This window comes from Giraffa tippelskirchi, chromosome 10, assembly GCF_054371585.1.
Source record: "Giraffa tippelskirchi isolate mGirTip1 chromosome 10, T2T-mGirTip1v1.2.pri, whole genome shotgun sequence".
NCBI lineage: Eukaryota > Metazoa > Chordata > Mammalia > Artiodactyla > Giraffidae > Giraffa > Giraffa tippelskirchi.
In genome coordinates, this window is record NC_137284.1 from 146,264,437 (window position 1) to 146,285,489 (window position 21,053).

Here is a 21,053-nt window from a genome sequence, read left to right on the forward strand (position 1 = left end):
AGGTTTTTATCAGAATTGGCTCTTGGGGTGTCCTTATATTATCAAACTTGCTGTTTGTATTTTAGTCTCGGTGTCTTAGAAAAATTCCTCTAACAAGGAGTTCTAGAGATGCCTTACACTAAAAATGTATTTGATGCCTAGGAAATCAGAGGCACATTAAGAGCTTCCCAGTGAATAATTTGATCTTTACTGCCAAACTTCAAAAACCTAGTCCTTTTTATGGCTGAGTAATATTCCATTGTATGTATGTAGCACAATTTATTTATCCATTAATCTGCCGATGGACATCTAGGTTGCTTCCGTGTCCTAGGTATTGTAAACAGTGGAGCTCTGAACATTGGGGTGCATGTTCTTTTTCAGTTACGGTTTTCTCAGAATATGTGGCAGTAGTGGGATTTCTGAGTCATATGATAGTTTTATTCATAGCTTTTTAAGGAATCTGCATACTATTCTCCATGGCGGCTGTATCCATTTACATTCAGGGAGTTCAGCCTGGTACAATGCGACAATCTAAGAGGGATAGGAGTGGGGAATGGCCGGGAGGAGGGGTCATAAGTGTACTTGTGTCTGATTCACATTGTTGTATGGCAGAAGCCAACACAGTATTGTAAAGCAGTTATCCTGCAATTAAAAAAAAGAAAAACCCAGTCCTGGAGACTTCCTGGCAGTCCAGTGGTAAGGAATTTGCCTTCAAATGCAGAGGGTGTCGGGTTCAGTCCCTTGAGACCAAAAAATGAAAACGTGAAACAGAAGCAATGTTGTAACAAATTTAAAAAAGACTTAAAATGGTCCACATTAAAAAAAAAAAGCTTAAAACCAATTCCTGCATATGGAATATTATTGGCAGTTTGGGACATGACTACCTTGAACTATTCAAGCTTCAGGTGCTTCTGTCCTTAGGAAATAACCCTTTTCTGTTGTTCTGAATAATCTTGCAGTCATTCATTTCATATTCTTAAAATAAGTTAATATACTTTAGGCTTGTGGAAGTAATTTTTAAAAGGAAACTCGGAGACCATCTCTGGGTCTTGTTCTACTTTAGTCTCTCTTGTTAAGATCAGTCAGCATATTTGTCCATGACACTTGGATTAATGGTTAAATACAAATGTACATATATGTAAATATACGTGCATCTATTGTGCTGATGTCCAGTCTTTGTAGATCAAATACATATTAATTTTACTTTTCATTTTTATTCTGTGCTATTGAAGCAGTTTGAGGAAAAAAATCTTTTGAAACTTACATTTCAACTACATATAAAAGTAGAATTGTATACTGAACTTCATATACCCATATACCAGCTTCAATAAGTATTTTACAAACAACTACCTTATTTCATTTATAATTGCTTAATGTCCTCTTCATCCTTTGTTTGTTTCTTGAGGTAAATCTTAACATTTTGGACCTGTAATTTAGGGTAACTCTTGAAGCACTATAAAGTAGCAAAGACCAGTAACTTCCAAGCAAAGAAGAATGAGGTCTGAAAGTCATTGTTGAAGCTGCTTGTTTTTGATACCCTGGCACTTGGTCGGCATATTTCACTGTCACATTTGTTTTTCTTTTGGGGCGGGGCAGGGTGTTTTGTGGGATCTTAGTTCCCTAGGGATTGAACCTGGGCCCTCCACAGTTAGAGTGTGAATCCTAACCACTGAACTGCCAGATAGTTCCCACACATTTGCTTTTCTGTACAGTGACTCTGAATAAATGTTTATTATTTAAAAACTAGGAATCATTACTCAGTAGTCTCTGAACTCTTTAGGTCTTTTTTTAGATGTAGGAACAGTTTTATAAATTGCATTTTAACAAACCTGAGTTTGTGTGTTCTCTGAGGCTGTTCATTAAGAAAGGTGGGATGGAGTTACAAATGCATTGCTTGGATGATACAGACTGAATACAGAGCAAACATATAGTAATAAATGAAAACTTGAAACAAATATTTTTATTGTACAGGTAATTAACCGCAGACATCAAGCAAAATCATGAAATGTCTTATTACTGAAAATGCTTTCTTAAATGTGATGCATTCTACCTTGAAAGGTCAAATGACTTAGTATAATCCTTCCTTATTTAAGGGTGGTTACAAAGGAAACTTTTAAAAACATTTGGTGTTTTACTCTCTTATATTGACTAAAACATCTTGAATATATATTACCCCATAGACTTTTTTTTTGGTCTATAAAGTCAAAAAATATAAGCATATATGTTTGTATAATGCAATTTGTAAAATATCCAAATTTAGGTAGATTTTTGTGTGTTCCTACCCTTTTGTATTTATTATTACAGTGTTTGGAACAATGAAGTTAAGCAGAGGAGGAAATAGAAAAGGGTGAGCAAGGGTATCAGATTAATGAGGGCTAGATGGGAAATGTGAAGAAAATTCACAGTAAAAATTAACAGAAAATTCTCCTTCAAGAAATGAATTAAAAAAAAAAAATCTCTGGGAGTGTTGCTGATTGCTGAGATCAGCATTCATTCATTTATTCACTTAACAAATACGTATTGAGGACCTGCTATGTGCCACATGCAAAAATGCTGGAGCTACAGAAGTATATAGGGGTTTCTCTTTTCGTGATGGGACCTTACCTTCTAAGATTCTTTCACAATCAAGTGTGAAAAGAAATACTGTGATTTCAGGAATGTTGCAAGCTCTGTGACAGAAATGCGTGGTTAGATCTGGGCGAGTGGGCAAGGGGCTACTCTGACAGGACGACTGGAGAAAACATTTTGATAAGATGACATTTGAAGAGTTCTAAATGTGGAGAAAAGAAGCCAGTTATTCCTGAGAGGAAATAAATTTGGCATATGTTGCCTCCACTCAAAAACTTTGGGTGGTTCCCTATTATGTATTAATATATGGTCAAAAATCTGAAAATCTTCAGTTGAATTTGTCTCTTCCTTGAATAAATAAATCAGTTTGGTCCTCTGTTTGGAACAGACAGATTTTTTCATTGTTGTCTCACTGCTTTCCTTGCCCAGCATGTTCATTATTGCCTATCCCCCTTTGTGTGCCTGGAGTAACCCTTTCTCTATTGCCTAGGATACTATATGTGATTGCTCTGAACCCCAGGGGAGCACCTGCCCTCCATATTACTGAGTGGTCACTTGTGTTATCTTGTTTATATATATTCTTTCTCTCCTTGATTAGATCGTCTTTGTGAGGCAAGGCCTTCTGTTTTAATTTTATCCCGTATGTTTGCATATCTAAGATTAGAAATGGATAAAATATTTGCTACTGTATTCATCAAAAAACATTAAGAAATGGTAAACAAAGAGCTTTATTTTTCTTTATCCACTCAGGAAAAAGTGAACTTGGAGGAAGAACATTCAAGTGAGAATGGGCAGTTAACAAGTGGGAAAGTGGTGGAAAAGCAGGAGCTTTGCTGCGTGCACAGTGGGCCCCATTCCTCTTCACTCGCCACTCATGTTTGACTTGTTAGTTTTGAGTGCCAACATTGGAATTAGGAAAGAAAAGCCTTATTGAAACAATCATGGCGTAACTGACACTCGTATCCAGGTTTTGTTATTTCAAGACTTTTTCCATAGTTTATTCAGCTTTCTCTTGTTCTTGAGCTGGGTCTTAAGGCGGGCACTGAACATGGATGGAAGAGTGAGATTTTATAAATGTGAGGAGGAGGAGGAAGAAAGTGAAGATGTAAGATGTGAAGATGTGAATGTCAAAGTATGGATGATTTGTGTTTTGGAAAATAGCATTGGCATTGGAACCATGCATGGAATGGTTCAGATGCTAGACTGAGGGTTTGTATTTGCTGTGCTCTCTGCCCTGCTGTCATGGTTTTGTTTTACTTTCTCTTCAGTTGGTATTTATCTTTTAGTACTTGACCAATATTGCTGTCCATTCTTAAATTTCTTGCCGAATGACAAGGATGTTCATCCGCCTAGTAGTGTGGTGTTAATGCTTCTGAAACAGGTTTTATCATGTCATATTTCTGTTCAAGTAGTCCAGCATTCTTCTCTGCCCCCAGAGAAAGTTCTGCACGTGTTGATTCACATTCAGAATCTTCCACAATGTAGTCAGTCTGTAAGTAAATCATACTGCTGTCCTGAATTTCCTGGAGAAAAGAGAAGTTCTGAGAGATTAAGTGAATTTCTCACAGTTAAATGGATAATGAGATATGGGATAATGAGAAAATGGGATATTTTCTGAGTTCAGACCAGGTCAGTGCCTGGTCTGTCAGATTTTATTTATTACTTCAGCAATATAGTCCTCAAGTATAAGAGGAAAAGCATAAAACATGAAAGTTTCCCCTTGTTCATCATACCCCTCTTCCCAGAACTAAACCTTGTTAACAATTTAGTGTACATCTTCCACTGCCCTTTCTGTACATTTGTGAGTATGTGTGATGTGTGTGTTTTAACAAATAGCATCTTTGAATTTTTCTCACTTGTCTTGGAGAAGTTTCCGTATCAGTGATCTATATTTTTTAAATGCAGATGTCATATTTCACAATATAACCATTCCCTAAGTTACTTATCCAGTGACTCTTAATTGTTTTTGATGTGCAGTATGGCAATGAAATGCTTGTATATACATCTTGATTTACATTCAATTTGACCATTATCAAAAAATCCAAACAAAATATTCAACCTCACAGCAGTATCTGTATATGAACTTTAAAAATGGCATTTTATTATGTATCTTTCTTTACCATCTTCTCTTTCTTCCACTTAGTGTCATGAACGATGTTTCTAATGGTTGTATATCATATGGCTATTCCATAATTCATTTAATCAAACCTCTTTAGCTAAACTCTTAAAATGTTTTCTAATTTTAAAAATCAAAAACACCATTTGTTAAACTTTATTGTTCATTTATCTTTGTGTACTTGTTACCTCAAGTTCTTAGAAGTAGAATTCCTTAGTCAAATTGTCAAGTTTATTTGGTTATGTTGTGGGTTATGCAAACCTGATCTTCTGTGTTGGAATTTCAAAAGAACAGTTAAAAAGCACTTAACAGAATCAGCTTTGTTAAATAGGAAAACATAAAATGTTGGGAGGTTGTAAGAGAATTCTGTTACCAAGATCAGGTATAGTTATTTGATCAAGACTTTATAGAAAAATGGATTTAGGATGGAGAGGGCAAAATGCAGAACTGAATTTATCTATTTTCCCAATAATCTAAGAATTTAAATGTGCATTAATTAAAACACCAAGAATAAATTTGTGGAAAGAATTTATGAAGTAAATTACTTGTTAAATTTAAAAATTGAGTTAAGCTCTTCCTGTGGCTTTTATCATAAATAGTTATTTTAGGTGAAAATAAATGACCAAACATTTTATTTTGTTCAGTTTGAAGCTCAACTATTTCAAAAGAGAAGCAGTAGCAACAGAAAATATCCGTGCACTTAGTGTTCAAAGCACTGTTGCACCATCAGTGGTGGAGTCAGGTCCATGCTTAGTCATGGTGTGGTTCTACCATGCTTGGCTCTGGTGGCTTTTTAATTACATTACTATACTTTCCCTTCACTCAGTTTTACAGTGGCAGGTAATTGTTGAGTTTACTTTGGCTTGTTAAACACTCATGTGCACAACATGACGCCAGTGTAAGTGCTTAGTAATGATGTTATAGACTGAAGAGAAAACATGACTAGTATCTAGAATTCTGAAAATCTGCCTTGCTACACCTACTGTCCTGATAGATCCCTGAAGAAATAAGCACTGAGGCTATTGGGCTGGGGAGGGGGATGAATTTTCATTACAGCTACGCTCTTTGAGCTCCTACGGCTTTGGCCCCCAGATCTACTTTGGTGAGCTAGACAAGACTAAAGCTGCAGATGCTTTTAGCCCACCGTAGTGAAAAGCCCAAGTAAGTCTTCCTCCTGGAGGAGAGGAGTACATATGGAAAAACAGAGAAGAGGAGCTCAAAACAGTTAAGAAGAAAAGGAACCTCCAACAAAGGAGAAAATCCAAGGAGAGGCTAAGAAGACCTTCCCTCTCAGGAGCTCAACCAGTTTTGTCCTGGGCTGCATCTTGACCACCCTTTCTTAAGTCCAGGACCCTCTGTGCCAAATGTTCTTCTCTGCCCAGTTTTGTTCATTCGACAAAGGTTAAATATTTAAGCATTTCGATGTACAGACCCAGGTATGTAGTGGACAAAGTAGAAAAAAATCTTTATCCTTGGGGAGCTCACATTTTCCCTTCCATAAGTCCGCTACAAGGTATATATTCCCCCCAGTTCTACTCCTTTCACCAGAATTCCAACTTTGCTATAGTGATATAATTGGATCTTTTTTTAGTGTTCATTTTGTTCTTGATCCACATAGTTGCTTTTCTTTTGATTGGTTATGTGGTGTGAATTTAAAGATAGAGGTGGGCGGAGGGCAGGGGGAGCCTGGAATTCCTGCCAAAGGATAGTATGGGTGGACAGCTGATGTTTAGGTTAAGCTCAGTGAGGCAATTAACATGTTTTTGAAAACAGATTGGAAATACAGTTATGCACAAGATAAAAATAAGGAAGATTGCTGAAGTAAAGGCAATAGTAGACAGCTGCTTTGAATATCTGCTGTATGCAGAGCTTTTTTAGATGTTATGGGGGATGATTGTCGACTAAAAATACTAAAAGATAAGTTAATACTGAAATAATTGGAATTAGCATAATAAAGGAGAAGAGGTGTTAGGCCAGAAATCTGCTAACCAGATTTCCTAATAAGTACCCTGAAGAAGCCAGTCGTCGTGTGCTTCAGTTCCGTTTGTCTTTAGAATGGGAATAAAACTAGATCAACTGGTGGTTCACAACATTGTACATTAAAAACTTGGGGAACTTTTACAATTCAATTTTTGGTGGTTAGGGCTTGGGCCTATTTTCAGAAGCTTCCACTGATAATATTTAAATCCAAGTTCAGATTCAGAACTGCTCTCCAGATCAAAGGCATTTCCAACTCTGACATCTTAACATTTGATGAAGTAAGCATAGCATGAACAACTGTAGCTGTGGAAATATATGTAAATAGGATTGTTGGGATGAGTAATATTAAGATATTATTAAATCAACAGGCTAGTGTAACAGAGTAAGAACATTCTTTTACTATTAACTTCTTTCATTCCTGTCTTATTTTCCTGCAATTTTTTTTAAAGAGTATTAAGTATTTTTCTAGTTTTTTTTTTTTTTAAACAAGCATTGCCTAATAAACAGCTTTGAATTTCCAGACATCTGTAGAAAGTTTCAGTTGCTGTTTCTTCTCACTGGAAAGCTCCTTAGTTTGTTAATCCACGGACTAATGAATGAGAGTAAGCATTGGAGCCTGGAAAAATCGCAGCATCACAATGACACTTTAGTAGTCCCCAACCTTTTGGATACCAGGGACCAGTTTCATGGAAGATAATTTTTCCACGGACTGAACGTGAGGAACTGGTTTCAGAGTGATTCTTGTAAGGAGCAACCTAGATCCTTTGCATGTGCAGTTCACAGGCCTGTTCCCACTCCTGTGAGAATCTGATGCCACCTCTGATCTGACAGGAGGTGGAGCTCAGATGGTAATGCAAGCAGTGGGGAGCAGCTGTAAATACAGAAGAAGCTTGGCTAACTCGCCCACTGCTCACCTCCTGATGTGCAGCTGGTTCTTAACAGGCCATGGACTGGTTCCAGCCTAGGGTTTGGGTTCCAGCCTGCTTTAAACCATTAGTGTGATGAGGACTTTTATAATGGTGGTCCTTGTTAGAAATAGTCCTTATTTCCCAAAGGATAACTTTGAGGACATTGTCTATATTTTCCCATTCGTTCCTTTACTTAATTAAGAACCAAGGTAATACAGTTTTGAGAACTTTTTTTTTTTAAGATAGTCATAAAATCTCAAGAGTTGGAAGACTAACAGTTGCCTGATATTCAAATTCTTTATTGGGTACCCCAAAGAAGTAGTTGTCCAAACAGTATTTGAATCTCTCAGTTACCTGGAAACTCAAGTAACTGCCAAGAAAGCTTGTCCATCTTTTGAAAACTCTAAGCATTAGAATGTATTATGAAGAGGACCAAAGTCTGACTCTCTGGAGTCCCTTGGGGCCATAATACAATCTATGTCTGTTTCATATTAAAAAGTTTTTCAGTTGACTTTTCACATCTTAATTCTCCAGTTTAGTTACATCTGTTCTCTGGCTACTTTGTATAGCTTTGTTTTGAGACACTAATTTATTCATACCACTTTTGAAATGTGTTAGCACACAGAATGTGTGTTTTGGAAGAGAGGGATTTGCTTTTAAACCAGCCTTCAGTAAGAGTGTTCTCACTTGCTCATATTATATCCTATAAATTACTATTGTATCACTTAAATTGATCTCAATCATGCCACCCTGTAACCCTTACTCTTGACTAGCAAGTTTTTCAGTTTATCTGATTTTTTGCTTATACCTAGTTATTTATAAATTTGATTTTTTGGTGTAACTGTGAAAGTGAAAATGTTAGTTACTTAGTCGACTCTTTGTGACCCCGTGGATTGTATGTAGCCCGCCAGGCTTGTCTCTGTCCATGGAATTCTCCAGGCAAGAATGCTGGAGTGGGTTGCTATTTCCTTCTCCAGGGGATTTTCCTGACCCAAGGGTCGAACCTGGGTCTTCTGCATTGTAGGCAGATTCTTTACCATCTGAGCTACCAGGGAAGTACTTATTTCTTCATATTAAATTTAATCTGGTATATCAGTATTTTTGAAACTTAATCCGGTGAATTCACTATCCTTTTTAGCTTGGGATATTGCACAGAATCGTTGATCATATCCTATATGTCCAGGTGGTTGCAAAAATGTTAAATAGGCAGAGTCATTTTTAGATAGTATATACAGAGCTAAGACCCAGACCTGTGTGCTAGAGATAGTCCTGTTCCCTGCTACTAGAAACTTCCCTCTTGAGTAACACTTGTATATATTTTCTTAAAGATCTGCTTTCTAAATCTGTAAAACTGAAAGACTATTTTTTTTAGCTTTCCCTAAGGTTAGTGTGCTTCTCTCCTCTCACCTTTTAGATCCAGTTGGAATGTAGCCTCATGAGAAAGGGCTTCTCTGACAACCTTATCCCAAGTAGCTTCCCCTAGTAATAGTGTTTTGCTAGATCACTTAACATTGTTCAGAGATACAAATATGGTTTATTATTTACTTTTCCTCTTCTAGAATGTCAGCTCCGTGAGGTCAGAGACTGTATCTTTGTCGTTTAGTGCTCTGTCCCTTGCACCAAACATAGTGCTTGGCACAAGTTGGGTACTTAGTTGAAGGAATGACTTTACTGCTGCAGTGTTTTTTTGTAGTTTTACTTTATATATAGTTTGTGTAATAAATACAAAAGGAACATTTAGCTTTTTGAATTCCTGTATTCCCTTTTACCATCCTTATAGAGATTCTGTCACATTCCAGTGATGGGATAGCATAACTCCAGTTGGAAAATCTGCTTTGCTCTGATCACCTTTAATCACATCTAATTATCTTTACAGCAAGCCCATTTTTTTTACACAATATGCTTCTAAGAGGATTTCATGAAAGATCTTATCAGTTGCCCAGATACATGTAAAAATGAACAGATTTTTAGAAATTTTTGTCTCAGATACGAGGAAAGCTTCCAATTGGGTGAAAAAGTGAAAGTGTTAGCCACTAGTCCTGTTGGACCCTGTGACCCCGTGGACTGTAGCCCTCCAGGTTCCTCTGTCCATGGGGTTTTCTAGGCAAGAATACTGGAATGGATAGCCATTCTCTTCTCAGGGGATCTTCCCGACCCAGGGATTGAACCCAGGTCTCCCATATTGCAGGCACATTCTTTACCGTCTGAGCCACCAGGAAAGGTAAACAATGTCTAATTGGAATTCCCATAGAAGGTTCCTACTAGATTCCTTACTGAAATAAATACTTACTTGGTATAAATAAATACAAACTAGGTATTTATTTTCCTGACAGATGCTAATCATAGTGGGGCTAGATACTTATTCTTTGTCAAATTGTTATGGGTTTTAATAAATTACCTCTTGATTAGTTCACCTGGAGTCTTGTCTGGGATCCATATCAAGATTACCAGTCTGTTGTTTGAGGACTCCATCTTTATTTGAAAATTAGAATGGTATTCATAGAGTATTGACTATAATTCAGCAGTTTGGTTTATACGTTCTGCTAGTTTGATTTTAAATTTATCTTTTTTTGTGTTAAACAACCAAGTGAAATATGTTTTGAGATAGAAGTGAGAAACTTTTTTCAGTTTCTTACTGGCTTTTCCTTTTCTATTTGTTCTTAAGTACAAAAGTAATCATGGTTCCCATCTGTTGGTAGATAGAATTCATGTGGGTTTTTTCTGGCACCAAGTTTTATAGTTGTCTATGAAATTTTGCGTGATTTGAAAATCCATAAATAAAGAAGCATCTGTATGACTCAGTAATTACTCTGAAGAGAACTGTGATTGTTAATGAATTTTTGAAAAAAGTATTTTCTGTTTTAATAATATGTGCCTTTTTTCCTCTGCAGAGAATGGATCTTGGAGAATGTCTGAAAGTCCATGACCTGGCTTTAAGAGCAGATTATGAAATTGCATCCAAAGAACAAGATTTTTTCTTTGAACTTGATGTATGTCATTTTGTTTTAACAAGTTAGATTACCTTTTGCAGTAAAATATTTTGAATATAGATTGATATTTCTTAATGGAAAAGGCTCTAGCAAAATTATCTTTTTTTGTGGTTAATATGAAGGGTGGTTTAAGGGAAGTCTGCAAAGAGTCAGACACACGACTGAGCGACTAAGACACAACACACTCATGAAGGGTAGTACTAAATTTAGTAAGATGATGTACTTTCTTAACTAAGGATAATTTTGAAAAATATGAGATGAAACCGTTATTTTAAGAAAGTGTGTGAAAGTTGTATAATTCATATATTGATTTGAAAATTAAGGATATTCTTCCCAATTAGGTATTTGTGATTAAGAAAAGACCATCTTAAATGTAAACAACTAATTTCTAGTGTATATAAAACCCTTTAGTAATTAACTGAATTTTTATATTCATACTTGTTTTTGTATCTATAAATATACATAGAGAGGGAAGATATTAAGGACGGTGTTTTTTTAATGTGTGTAAGAGAAGAAATATTAGAGGAAATAGAAGATGCTATATAGGTATCTAAAAGGCTCAAACTCTTTATTCTTTTTATACAAACATGAGAGTAGTTGGGACTTTTTTTAAGTAGAAGACATACCAATCAGCATTACATAAAACATACTGATGACCATCAACCTTATGGTATGTTTTACCAGTGAGGTAATAGATTGTTTATTTGGTTTGGGAGAAAAGTAGTAAATGGCACCCCCCCCCGCCCCCCCCATTTACTTCTCTGAACTTCCAGGAATTTCTGCTAATGGAAATGAAGGCATCTATGTAGACATAATTTTAATGTGAGGCTGGAGCAGTTGGGGAAATGCCTTAAGTGAATTTGTTATGATTTAACGTACACTGGGCATAAAATACTGCAGAAATTCACCAACATCTAGATGTAAGGGTGTGAGGTTTTCAATCTTTTTCTGTTACAGTGTAGTAATAATGCATTGTGTTTATATGTCAAGTATCTACAGAATAAATTCCTAGAATTAGAATAACTGAGTCAAAGAGCACTTTTGCCAGGTCGCTCTTCATGAGAATGATCAATTTATACTCCCACCAGTATGTTTGGATCTATTTCCCATATGCCACATAGTGTGTTGGTCATGATTTCCTTGCAGCTTTAATAAATGAAATGGAATATAAGTATAGTTTTAATTTGCATTTCTTATAAGTAGGTTTGAAAAAATTTCATGTATTTAAGATCTATTTATATGTCCTTTTCAGTGAACTTTCAGTGTACATTTTGTGTGTGTGTGGGGGGGTGCTATTTACTAATCTTGGATGTTAGTGTTTTTTTGTGGGGTTTTTTTTTTTTGCCACGTGGCATGTGGGATCTTAGTTCCCCAACCAGGGATCAAACTCACGCCCCCTGTAGTGGAAGCAGGGAGTCTTAGCCACCAGACCACCAGGGAAGTCCTGGATGTTAGTATTTTTCTAATTGACTTGTACTAAATAAATAGCACCTTACATATAATGAAAATTAGTCCCTTGTCTCAAATAATATGTTGCAGCTTTTTTCTATTTCTTTTTTGGGAGTTGTGAGTTTTGCAAAATATTTGTGTAGTTTTGTAATTTATTAATTGTTAAAAATCTGTTGAATTAAGTCAAAAGGCCTTCCCTGTCCTGCTGTGATAAGAATTCTGTTTCATGATTTCTTCTGGTATTTTTATGGCTTTGTTTTATGTATTTGAATCTGTGATTAAACTTATTCTGTTACAAGGAATTGAGGTATAGATCTCACTTTCTACATAGCTGCTTAGTTGACCCAACACTATCTTTGATTAGTTGCATCTTTTTTTAAAGATAAAATTTAAGTTAATTAGAGTTAAATAACTATTTCTTTTTCATCACAGATAAAAGGTTTTACATTTTCATGAAATTCATGGGTTAAATAACCATTTTTAGAATTTTATATATGTCTAATAAATTTATATTTTTAAACATTGGAGTTTTGAATTAGCTGTATTTCTGTACAGTAAGATAGGAAAGTCTAAATTGGTTGGGTTGGGAATACATCTTTAAAGCTTAGTTTTATATGAACTGTTATTTATTTATAGACATATTAACATATGCCTGGTAAACATCTATGTAAATACTGATGTAGATTTTTACAAAATTCTCAGTGGTTTATTTGAGAAAAGAGCAATTGTTCCTGATTGTAACTTTTCATTGTGAAAAATTTGAAGAACACAGAAGAACACATTACTAAAAATTATCCATATATTCAGAAATTATTGTTAATATTTAATGTATGCTCGTCCATTTTTCTAATCTTTTTTTATTTTACAAAATTGGGCTCTTACTGCATATAACATTTTGTAACTTTATTTACAAATGAAGCATGAACATTTTCTTAGGTCCTTACGTGTTCTACTAACACCTTTTTTAAATGACTGAAGATTAAATTTTCTACATGTTACCTGGATATTTCCCCATTTAACACTATGCAGAACATCTTTGAATATTAATTTCTCCATATACCTCTGATTACTTTCTTAAAATGGATTTCTAGAAGTAAAAGTTACTAAGTTGGCATGTTGTTAAGGCTTTTGATAAAGATTACCATATTGCCTTTTTATTGAGATTTGGTTTGTGATTCCTTCAGCAAAGTATGAGAGTGGCAGTTTCCTTACAGCCTTATATTTTCTGGGAGTTTTTATGTTTGTTCTTTGTAGATTTGATAGATGATGATAGTGGTTTTCAATTTGTAGTTGAACTCACTTTTATTTTTTTTATTCCCATAATAGCATTTTAAATAATAAAGTATAATTTTTGAGTAAAGATATTTATGGATACGGTTGATTTTTCTTACTGTCATTGTCTTAATTAAACTTTGTAGGCTATGGATCATCTGCAGTCATTCATTGCAGATTGTGATCGAAGAACAGAAGTGGCTAAGAAAAGATTAGCAGAAACTCAAGAAGAAATTAGTGCTGAAGTTGCAGCGAAGGTAAGATGTTCAATTATTTCATTAGTACAAAGTAGTTTTACCTTAATATACTTTGAGGTATACTTTTTGTAACTTTTTATTTTATAATAATTACATGTATAGGAGATTGCAGAGACATATGTAGAAATTTTGCGTACTCTTCCTCTAGTCCTCCCCTATGTTAACATCTTACACAATTATAGTATCAAAGCCATGAAGTTGATACTGAGCCAGTCCTTACACTTTATTCACATTTCATTAGTTGTGCATGTGTGTGTAGCTGTATGCAATTTCATCACGTGTAATGGGTAACTACCACTGTAATTGAGTTACTTAACTGTAGCATCACCACAATACTCCCTCATGTTACCCCTTTATAACCATGCTCATTCCCCTACTTCTCTAGCCCCTGGCCACCACTAATCTATTTTCCATCTCTGTAATTATGTTATTTCATTGAATATTGCATAAATGGCATCATGCAGGTTGTATCCTTTTGCGATTGGCTTTTTTACAGTCAGCACTACTTCCTTCAGTTTCATACAAGTTGTTGTGTGTATCAGTAGTTCATTCTTAGGCAAAAATGTTTTGTTGTGAACTTATGCATAAAGTAGAGAGAAAAGTACAGTGAATCCCAATGAACTCAAAGGCATCAGTCTTCTGCTGTTTCATTATTTGAAAAGCAAATTGTGGATGTCATATCATTTCACCTTTAAAACATAACCACAAAATTACATTCATAAAGGTAACAAATTTTTAATATTATCCAATACCCAGAAAGAGTTTATTTTCCTATGTAGAGTTGATGTGTTAAATCAGAGTTCAGAAGTCCACATATTGACTTTTGCTGATTTGATGACTCACTACTTTATAATGTTGTGTACCATTCAGTGTAGTCTGGCACATTTTATGAAAATGCAGAATGGAGACAAAGTTACCCAGTAGAGTTTAGGTGACATCATTAAATGTAGTGCTGATATGTGTGTACAAAATGAAATGGACCCTTGTCTGAGGAGAGGATTATGTATAACCAGCTTTTTCTGGAAAGTTTTCTTAATATGGGGACTATAAAGATAGGTGTCCTAAAGTACAAGGGATTTCATATCTCATGGTAGGAAGAGATCCATAGTGGTTGGCTAGACCCCAGCTTTATTGGTTTATAAAGCTTTGTATTATTTATCCATCACTACAAAAATGCTGTCCAACAGGTTACCTCAAAACTTAAAACATCAAGAATTTATTTAGCTCATGAGTCTGTAATCAGTAACTTAGGCTGAAATTGACTAGGCAGTTATTCCTCTAAGCTGGGCTCACTTATGTCTTCCAGTCAGCTGGAGTCTGGCCTGAGCATATTCTCGTGGTGGTAGCAGAGGTGCAGTAGTATCAAGCCCCGTTGTACAAGCAGTTTTTAAGCCTTCCCTTGTGTCATATTTGCTACCATCCTGTTAACCAAAGCCAGTTAGTTACATGGCCAAGTTCAGAGTCAGCATATGATGGTGTTCACATAGCAAAGGGCACAGGTACAGGGAGGGTGAAGAGCTTTGGTCACTAATGCAGTCTTTCTGTGGCAGATACTTGAAGAAAATACCATTTTGTTAAAGTAGGACGATAATAGAGTTGGGAATTTCTTTGAGGGATAAATATCGTGGGTTGAGGGAAATTTAAGAAGTAAAAATTATTGGTACACTACTTTGTTGGGACTGGATGTCACTATCAAATCAAAACCTTTTTTGCTAATTGGCCTTACAGGCTGAATACTTATTTTGTAGCCAAAATAAAGAGTGCCATGTGCCATTAAAACAATAGGAATGAACTAGATACCCATGATGATGGTGGTGATGAGGTGGTATATCAGAACCCAAGGAAAGAGATAATCCTAATGGAAAGAGATGGACCAAGGGAGAAGGATGCCATGCTGGTATACTGAATATTAGTAATATGCTGCATGCATATACAAGGCACATTTTCTCATTTCTCACAACTTTTGAGAGATAGGTATTATCCCTACTTCTCAGATGAGGAAGTAGATTCAACTGTGGTAATCTGGCCACAATTACATGGCTGTTAATTGGTTTGGCCATAAACCAGATAGATACATTGGACTCTAAAGCCATATCTTCACTTTGAAGAATATCCACCAGTTCATTTCTTTTACTCATATTTGAGCATAGGCTATATCTTAGGCATTGTAAATAACAAAAATGGCATATAGATAATCTGGAAATACAAAAATGGCATACAGAGTGATGTGATATAGATAAAAGTAATTGTCATAGAAGATACAGAGATGTCACAAAGGAAGGTATGGCTCTCTCTGCTTAAGTGTCTTAAGTGAGGGTGATGTGTGGCTATTGATTGTTCACATAATAGACTGTTTAGTTGGATCTTAATGGATAGACATATACAAGGCAGGTCAAGGAGATAATAGACGACATCCTAGCAACAGAGAGCAGTATGTGGAAAGTCAGAAAGGAAGAAAACAGGGTAAGTTTTGGAAACATAAAACAGTAGATTTGTTGTGAAGTCAGAGAACAGAAAGAAATAGTTTGGAAGGACATGGAAGCAGCCTAGATGCCCATCAGCAGATGAATGGATAAGGAAGCTGTGGTACATATACACAATGGAATATTACTCAGACATTAAAAAGAATACATTCAAATCAGTTCTAATGAGGTGGATGAAACTGGAGCCTATTATACAGAGTGAAGTAAGCCAGAAAGAAAAACACCAATTCAGTATACTAACACATATATATGGTATTTAGTCCATCGGTAAAGATAACCCTGTGTGCGAGACATCAAAAGAGACACAGATAAATAGAACAGTATTATGGACTCTATGGGAGAGGGTGAGGGTGGGATGATATGGGAGAATGGCATGGAAGCAGGTACATTATCATATGTGAAACAAATCGCCAGTCCAGGTTTGATGCATGATACAGGGCGCTCGGGGCTGGTGCACCGGGATGACCCAGAGGGATGGGATGGGGAGGGAGGTGGGAGGGGGATTCTGGAAGGGGAAAACATGTATACCCATGGTGGATTCATGTCAATGTATGGCAAAACAAATAAAATATTGTAAAGTTAAAAGATAGAAAATAAACTAATTAAAAAAAAAGAAATAGTTTGGAAAGGTGTACAGAGTGCCAGATTGTGGAAGAAAATGTATTTTATACTTGGAATACACTGCCAAAGCAGAGGTTAAAAAGCAATAGTTACATTGAGATCAGTTGTCTCCCTGAACTCACTAAAGTAAAGGCAGGCAGGCTCAAAATATTCTAATGTCCACCAGTTCATTTATGATATGCTCAGAAAGCAGTAGTTATGTTGCCTTAGATAGCTTAAACGTCTTTTCTGAGCACTTAACGAAATATTTTGAACTTCGGTACATCCTGCTTTTTATTCATGATCTTCTTTTCTGTTTCTTTCTAGGCAGAACGTGTTCATGAATTAAATGAAGAAATTGGTAAATTGTTGGCCAAGGTGGAGCAGCTAGGAGCTGAAGGAAATGTGGAGGAATCCCAGAAAGTAATGGATGAAGTGGAAAAAGCACGGGCAAAGAAAAGAGAAGCAGAGGTAGTTTATAGTTACAGCTTATAGAGCCTTAGCATCTGTACTTCCAAAAGAACATATATTTGATCAGAAATTATTGAAAAGTTAAAGGAAATTTAAACCAGTTTAAAAATATATAGCTAGTTTGTGTCGTGCCGATGGGTTGTATATCAAAACTAGTGGTTGTTTTGGAATTTAAAGTCATTGATCTGTTGAAATTTATAACTGGAAATGAAATTACCTAAACAACGTCTCTCACACACACAAGACACATACAATATTCATATCCATGGTCACTATGATACCCTACCCCCTTCTCCATCCCCATGCAACTATGCTGCTGCTGCTGCTAAGTTGCTTCAGTCATTTCCAACTCTGTGCGACCCCACAGACGGCAGCCCACCAGGCTCCACTGTCCCTGGGATTCTCCAGGCAAGAATACTGGAGTGGGTTGCCATTTCCTTCTCCAGTGCATGAAAGGGAAAAGTGAAAGTGAAGTCACTCAGTCATGTCCGACTCTTTGTGACCCCATGGACTACAGCCTACCAGGCTCCTCCGTCCATGGGGTTTTCCAGGCAAGAGTACTGGAGTGGGGTGCCATTGCCTTCTCCAATGCAACTATAGTATCCTCCCTTTTCTTCCTTCCTCATTACATTCTGCTAGCTCACTCGAAGTCTCCTCTTACTCTTCCTCCACAGCATAGCTCAAAATCTGATATCCTGCAGACAGAGTTCTTTCTTTTTTTTTTTTTGCCCCTCCCCCTGATATTTTTTAGAAAATCAAATACCTTCAAATAAGATTGTACTCTTCCCCTTTGCCATAGTCTCCATTGTTCTTAACTTATCACACCTGGGTTTAATCTTATTTCTGTAGACTTTTGAGGCAGAAGCTTAGAGCATTGATTTAGTTTATTTTATTGATTTATTTTTCATTTTTTACTTTGATTGAAGTATAGTTGATTTACAGTGTTGTGTTATTTCTGGGCTTCCCAGGTGGTGCTAGTGATAAAGAACCTACCTGCCAATGCAGGTTAGACCTAAGAGATGCTGGTTTGATCCCTGGGTCGGGAAGATCCCCTGGAGGAGGGCATGGCAACCCACTCCATTATTCTTGCCTGGAGAATCCCTTGGACAGAGGATCCTGGCAGGCTACTGTCCATGGAGTTGCAAAGAGTCAGACAAGACTGAAGCAACTTAGCAGGCCAGCAAAGTGACTCAGTTATTACATATATTTTTTTTTCTTTTCCATTATATTTTATCATGAATTATTAAATATATATATCGTTCCTGTGCTATACAGTAGAACGTTGTAATTCATCCATACTGTATATACTAGTTTGTGTCTGCTGTTTCCAAGCTTCCAATCCTTCCCTCCTCCAACCCCCTCGGATCATTCTTCTAAGCACAGCCATAGCATCCCACAGATTTTCATATGTTGTGTTTTTATTTTCACTCATTTCTAAATATTTGTTAATATTGCTTATGATTTCTTTTCTGACCTGTGGGTTTTAAGAGATCTGTTTAGTTTTTATTTTTACTGATTTTAATTCTGTTGTGGTCAGAAAACATGTTGTGATTTCAGTTCTCTTAAATATGTCAGTACTTGTTTTGTGACCCTGCCTGTTTCGTGAATGTTCCATTTGCACTTGAATGATACTCTGCCTTGTTAAATGAAGTGTTCTATACATGTCCTTTGAGTCAAGATAGTTGATGAATTTTTTTCAACTCATCTATATCCTGTTGGTTTTTCTGCCTACTTATTCTACTATTAATATTTACTGAGAGGAGTGGTTGAAGTCTAATTGTCGATTTGTTTCTTTATGCTTTCCATTTAGTCACTTTTTGTTTCATATATTTTGAAGCTCTGTTACTAGCTTAATAGACATTTAGGATTTTTATGTCTTTTGATTAATTTAACCCTTTGTTTTGAAATGTCCTTCTCTGTCCCTGTTAATGTCCCTTGTTTTGAAATCTCCTTTGTCTGATGTTAATAAAAGATTCTAGCTTTTTTTATAAGTTGAAGTTGTATACTGTAAACTCGAGAGAAACAACTGGAGCAGAAAAAGAGGTATAACTAATAGCTGAAATAAAGTGGAATCCTAAAAAAATACTTAATCCAAAAGAAAGGCAGGAGAAAAGGAAGAAACAATAGATTAGACATATAGACAATAAATAGTGGGATGGTAGACTTAAACCCAGTGTATCAATAATTACATTAAATATAAATGGTCTCAATAGTCCAATTAAAAAGAGATTGTGAGACTAGATTTACAACAAAAAGAAATAAGACTTAACTGTGTACTAGCTGCAGGAAACCCACTCTAAATACAGAGACAAAGATTAAAGTTTCTAGGCTGGGAAAAGATATACCAAGTAGCCATTCTAGGTAGTTTTATTTCTTAATATTAGGATTTCTTTAAATGTAGTTAATGTCAATTCAGAAAATAAACAGTTTGTGGTACGACCATGGCCTCTAAGCCTAAAGCCTTTCATTTCTCCCTAAGTAGAAAGAGGAGGAATCATAAGGCACAAAAATTGAGTTGACCTGTCTTGTGCTTTCGGTTTTTCTTTTTAAAAATTTTTTATTTTGAAATATTTTAAGAAAAGTTAAAATATCGGGTGAGGAATTCTCCTGTATCCTTCACGCAGACTCTTCAAATGTTAACATATTACCACATTAGCTTTATTCTCTTCCTACATCAGTGTGTGTGTGTATGTATTTGAACTGTTTGACAATAAGTTATAAAAATGATGCCTCTTTATCCCTAAATATTTTGGTGTGTATTTCATAAAAACAAAGATATCTTACCATACAACTATAGTACAATTGTCTGAATCACGGAGTAACATTGTTACAATACTATTAATCTGAAGACTTTGTTCAGATTTTACCATTTGTCCCAATAATGTTCATTTTCAGAAAAGAAAAAAAAATTTTTTTGTTTAAGATCCAGTCCAGGATCATGTATTGCATTTTAGTTGTTATGTCTCTCGAGTCTAATTTAATCTGGTACCTCAGTCTTTGTCTTACATGGTCTTGACCGTTTTGAAAAGTATAGACCTGTTATTCTGTAAAATGTCCTTCACTTTGGATTTGCTCAATATTGCTTTCTCATTAGATTTTTGAGAGGAATACTGTTGGAACAATGTCACAGCCTATCAAAGGCATGTGTTAGTGGTTTGTTGACATGTATACCTATATCTCCTCCCTCTAGAGCCACCCCATCCGTTTAGGTCATCACAGGACACTGTGCTATACAGCAGCTTCCCACTAGCTGTCTGTTTTACACATGGTAATATGTGATTTTGTCGCTAAGTCGTGTCCGACTCTTGCAACTCCGTGGACTGTAGCCCTCCAGGCTCCTCTGTCCATGGAATTTCCCAGGCACGAATAGTGGATTGGGTTGCCATTTCCTTCTCCAGGGGATCTCTCTGACCCCTCTCTCTCCTGCATTGCAGGTAGATTCTACCAACTGAGCTAATAGGAAATCCCTAGTAATGGGAGAAATGTCTTATTTAGGAAGAAAATATTTGCAAATGAAGCAACAGACAGATGTAAGACTGGACCCTATAATACTCTTAGAGGAAAACAGGAAAAACACACTCTTGGACATAAACCCCACTGTAAGATATTTTTTGACCCTTCTCCTAGAATAATGAAAACAAAAACGAGTGGGACCTAATTAAACTTAAAAGCTTTTGCATAGCAAAGGAACCCATAAACAAGACAACCCTCAGAATGGAAGAAAATATTTGCAAATGAAGCAGCAGACAACGGATTTATCTCCAAAGTGACAAACAGCCCATGGACATCAGTATCAAACAAATCAAACATGGGTGGAAGGCCTAAACAGACATTTCTCCCATCGCCTGTTTTTACAAAATTGGTATACAAAAACTGGGCCCAAAGTAGAGGCTGAATTTTAATTATTTTTTTTAAAAATTTCACTCATTTATTTTTGGCTGCGTGTGGGCCTTCTCTAGTTGTGGAGAATGGGGGCTACT

The 21,053-nt window shown here is 36.0% G+C and overlaps 1 protein-coding gene across 50 annotated transcripts in view; it reads left to right on the forward strand.

Annotated features, from left to right (window-relative positions):
* Positions 1-21,053, forward strand: part of LUC7L2 (LUC7 like 2, pre-mRNA splicing factor) — a 57,074-nt gene that overhangs the window by 22,387 nt on the left and 13,634 nt on the right. For 49 of the 50 annotated variants that reach the window (XM_081533148.1, XM_081533187.1, XM_081533186.1 and 46 more), the window contains 3 exons: positions 10,443-10,541; positions 13,409-13,519; positions 16,930-17,073. In XM_081533148.1, coding sequence (XP_081389274.1) covers positions 10,443-10,541; positions 13,409-13,519; positions 16,930-17,073 — 354 coding nt within the window. Of the gene's footprint in view, positions 1-10,401; positions 10,542-13,408; positions 13,520-16,929; positions 17,074-21,053 lie in introns of all 50 variants that reach the window. The other variant, XM_081533191.1, reaches the window with a different exon arrangement.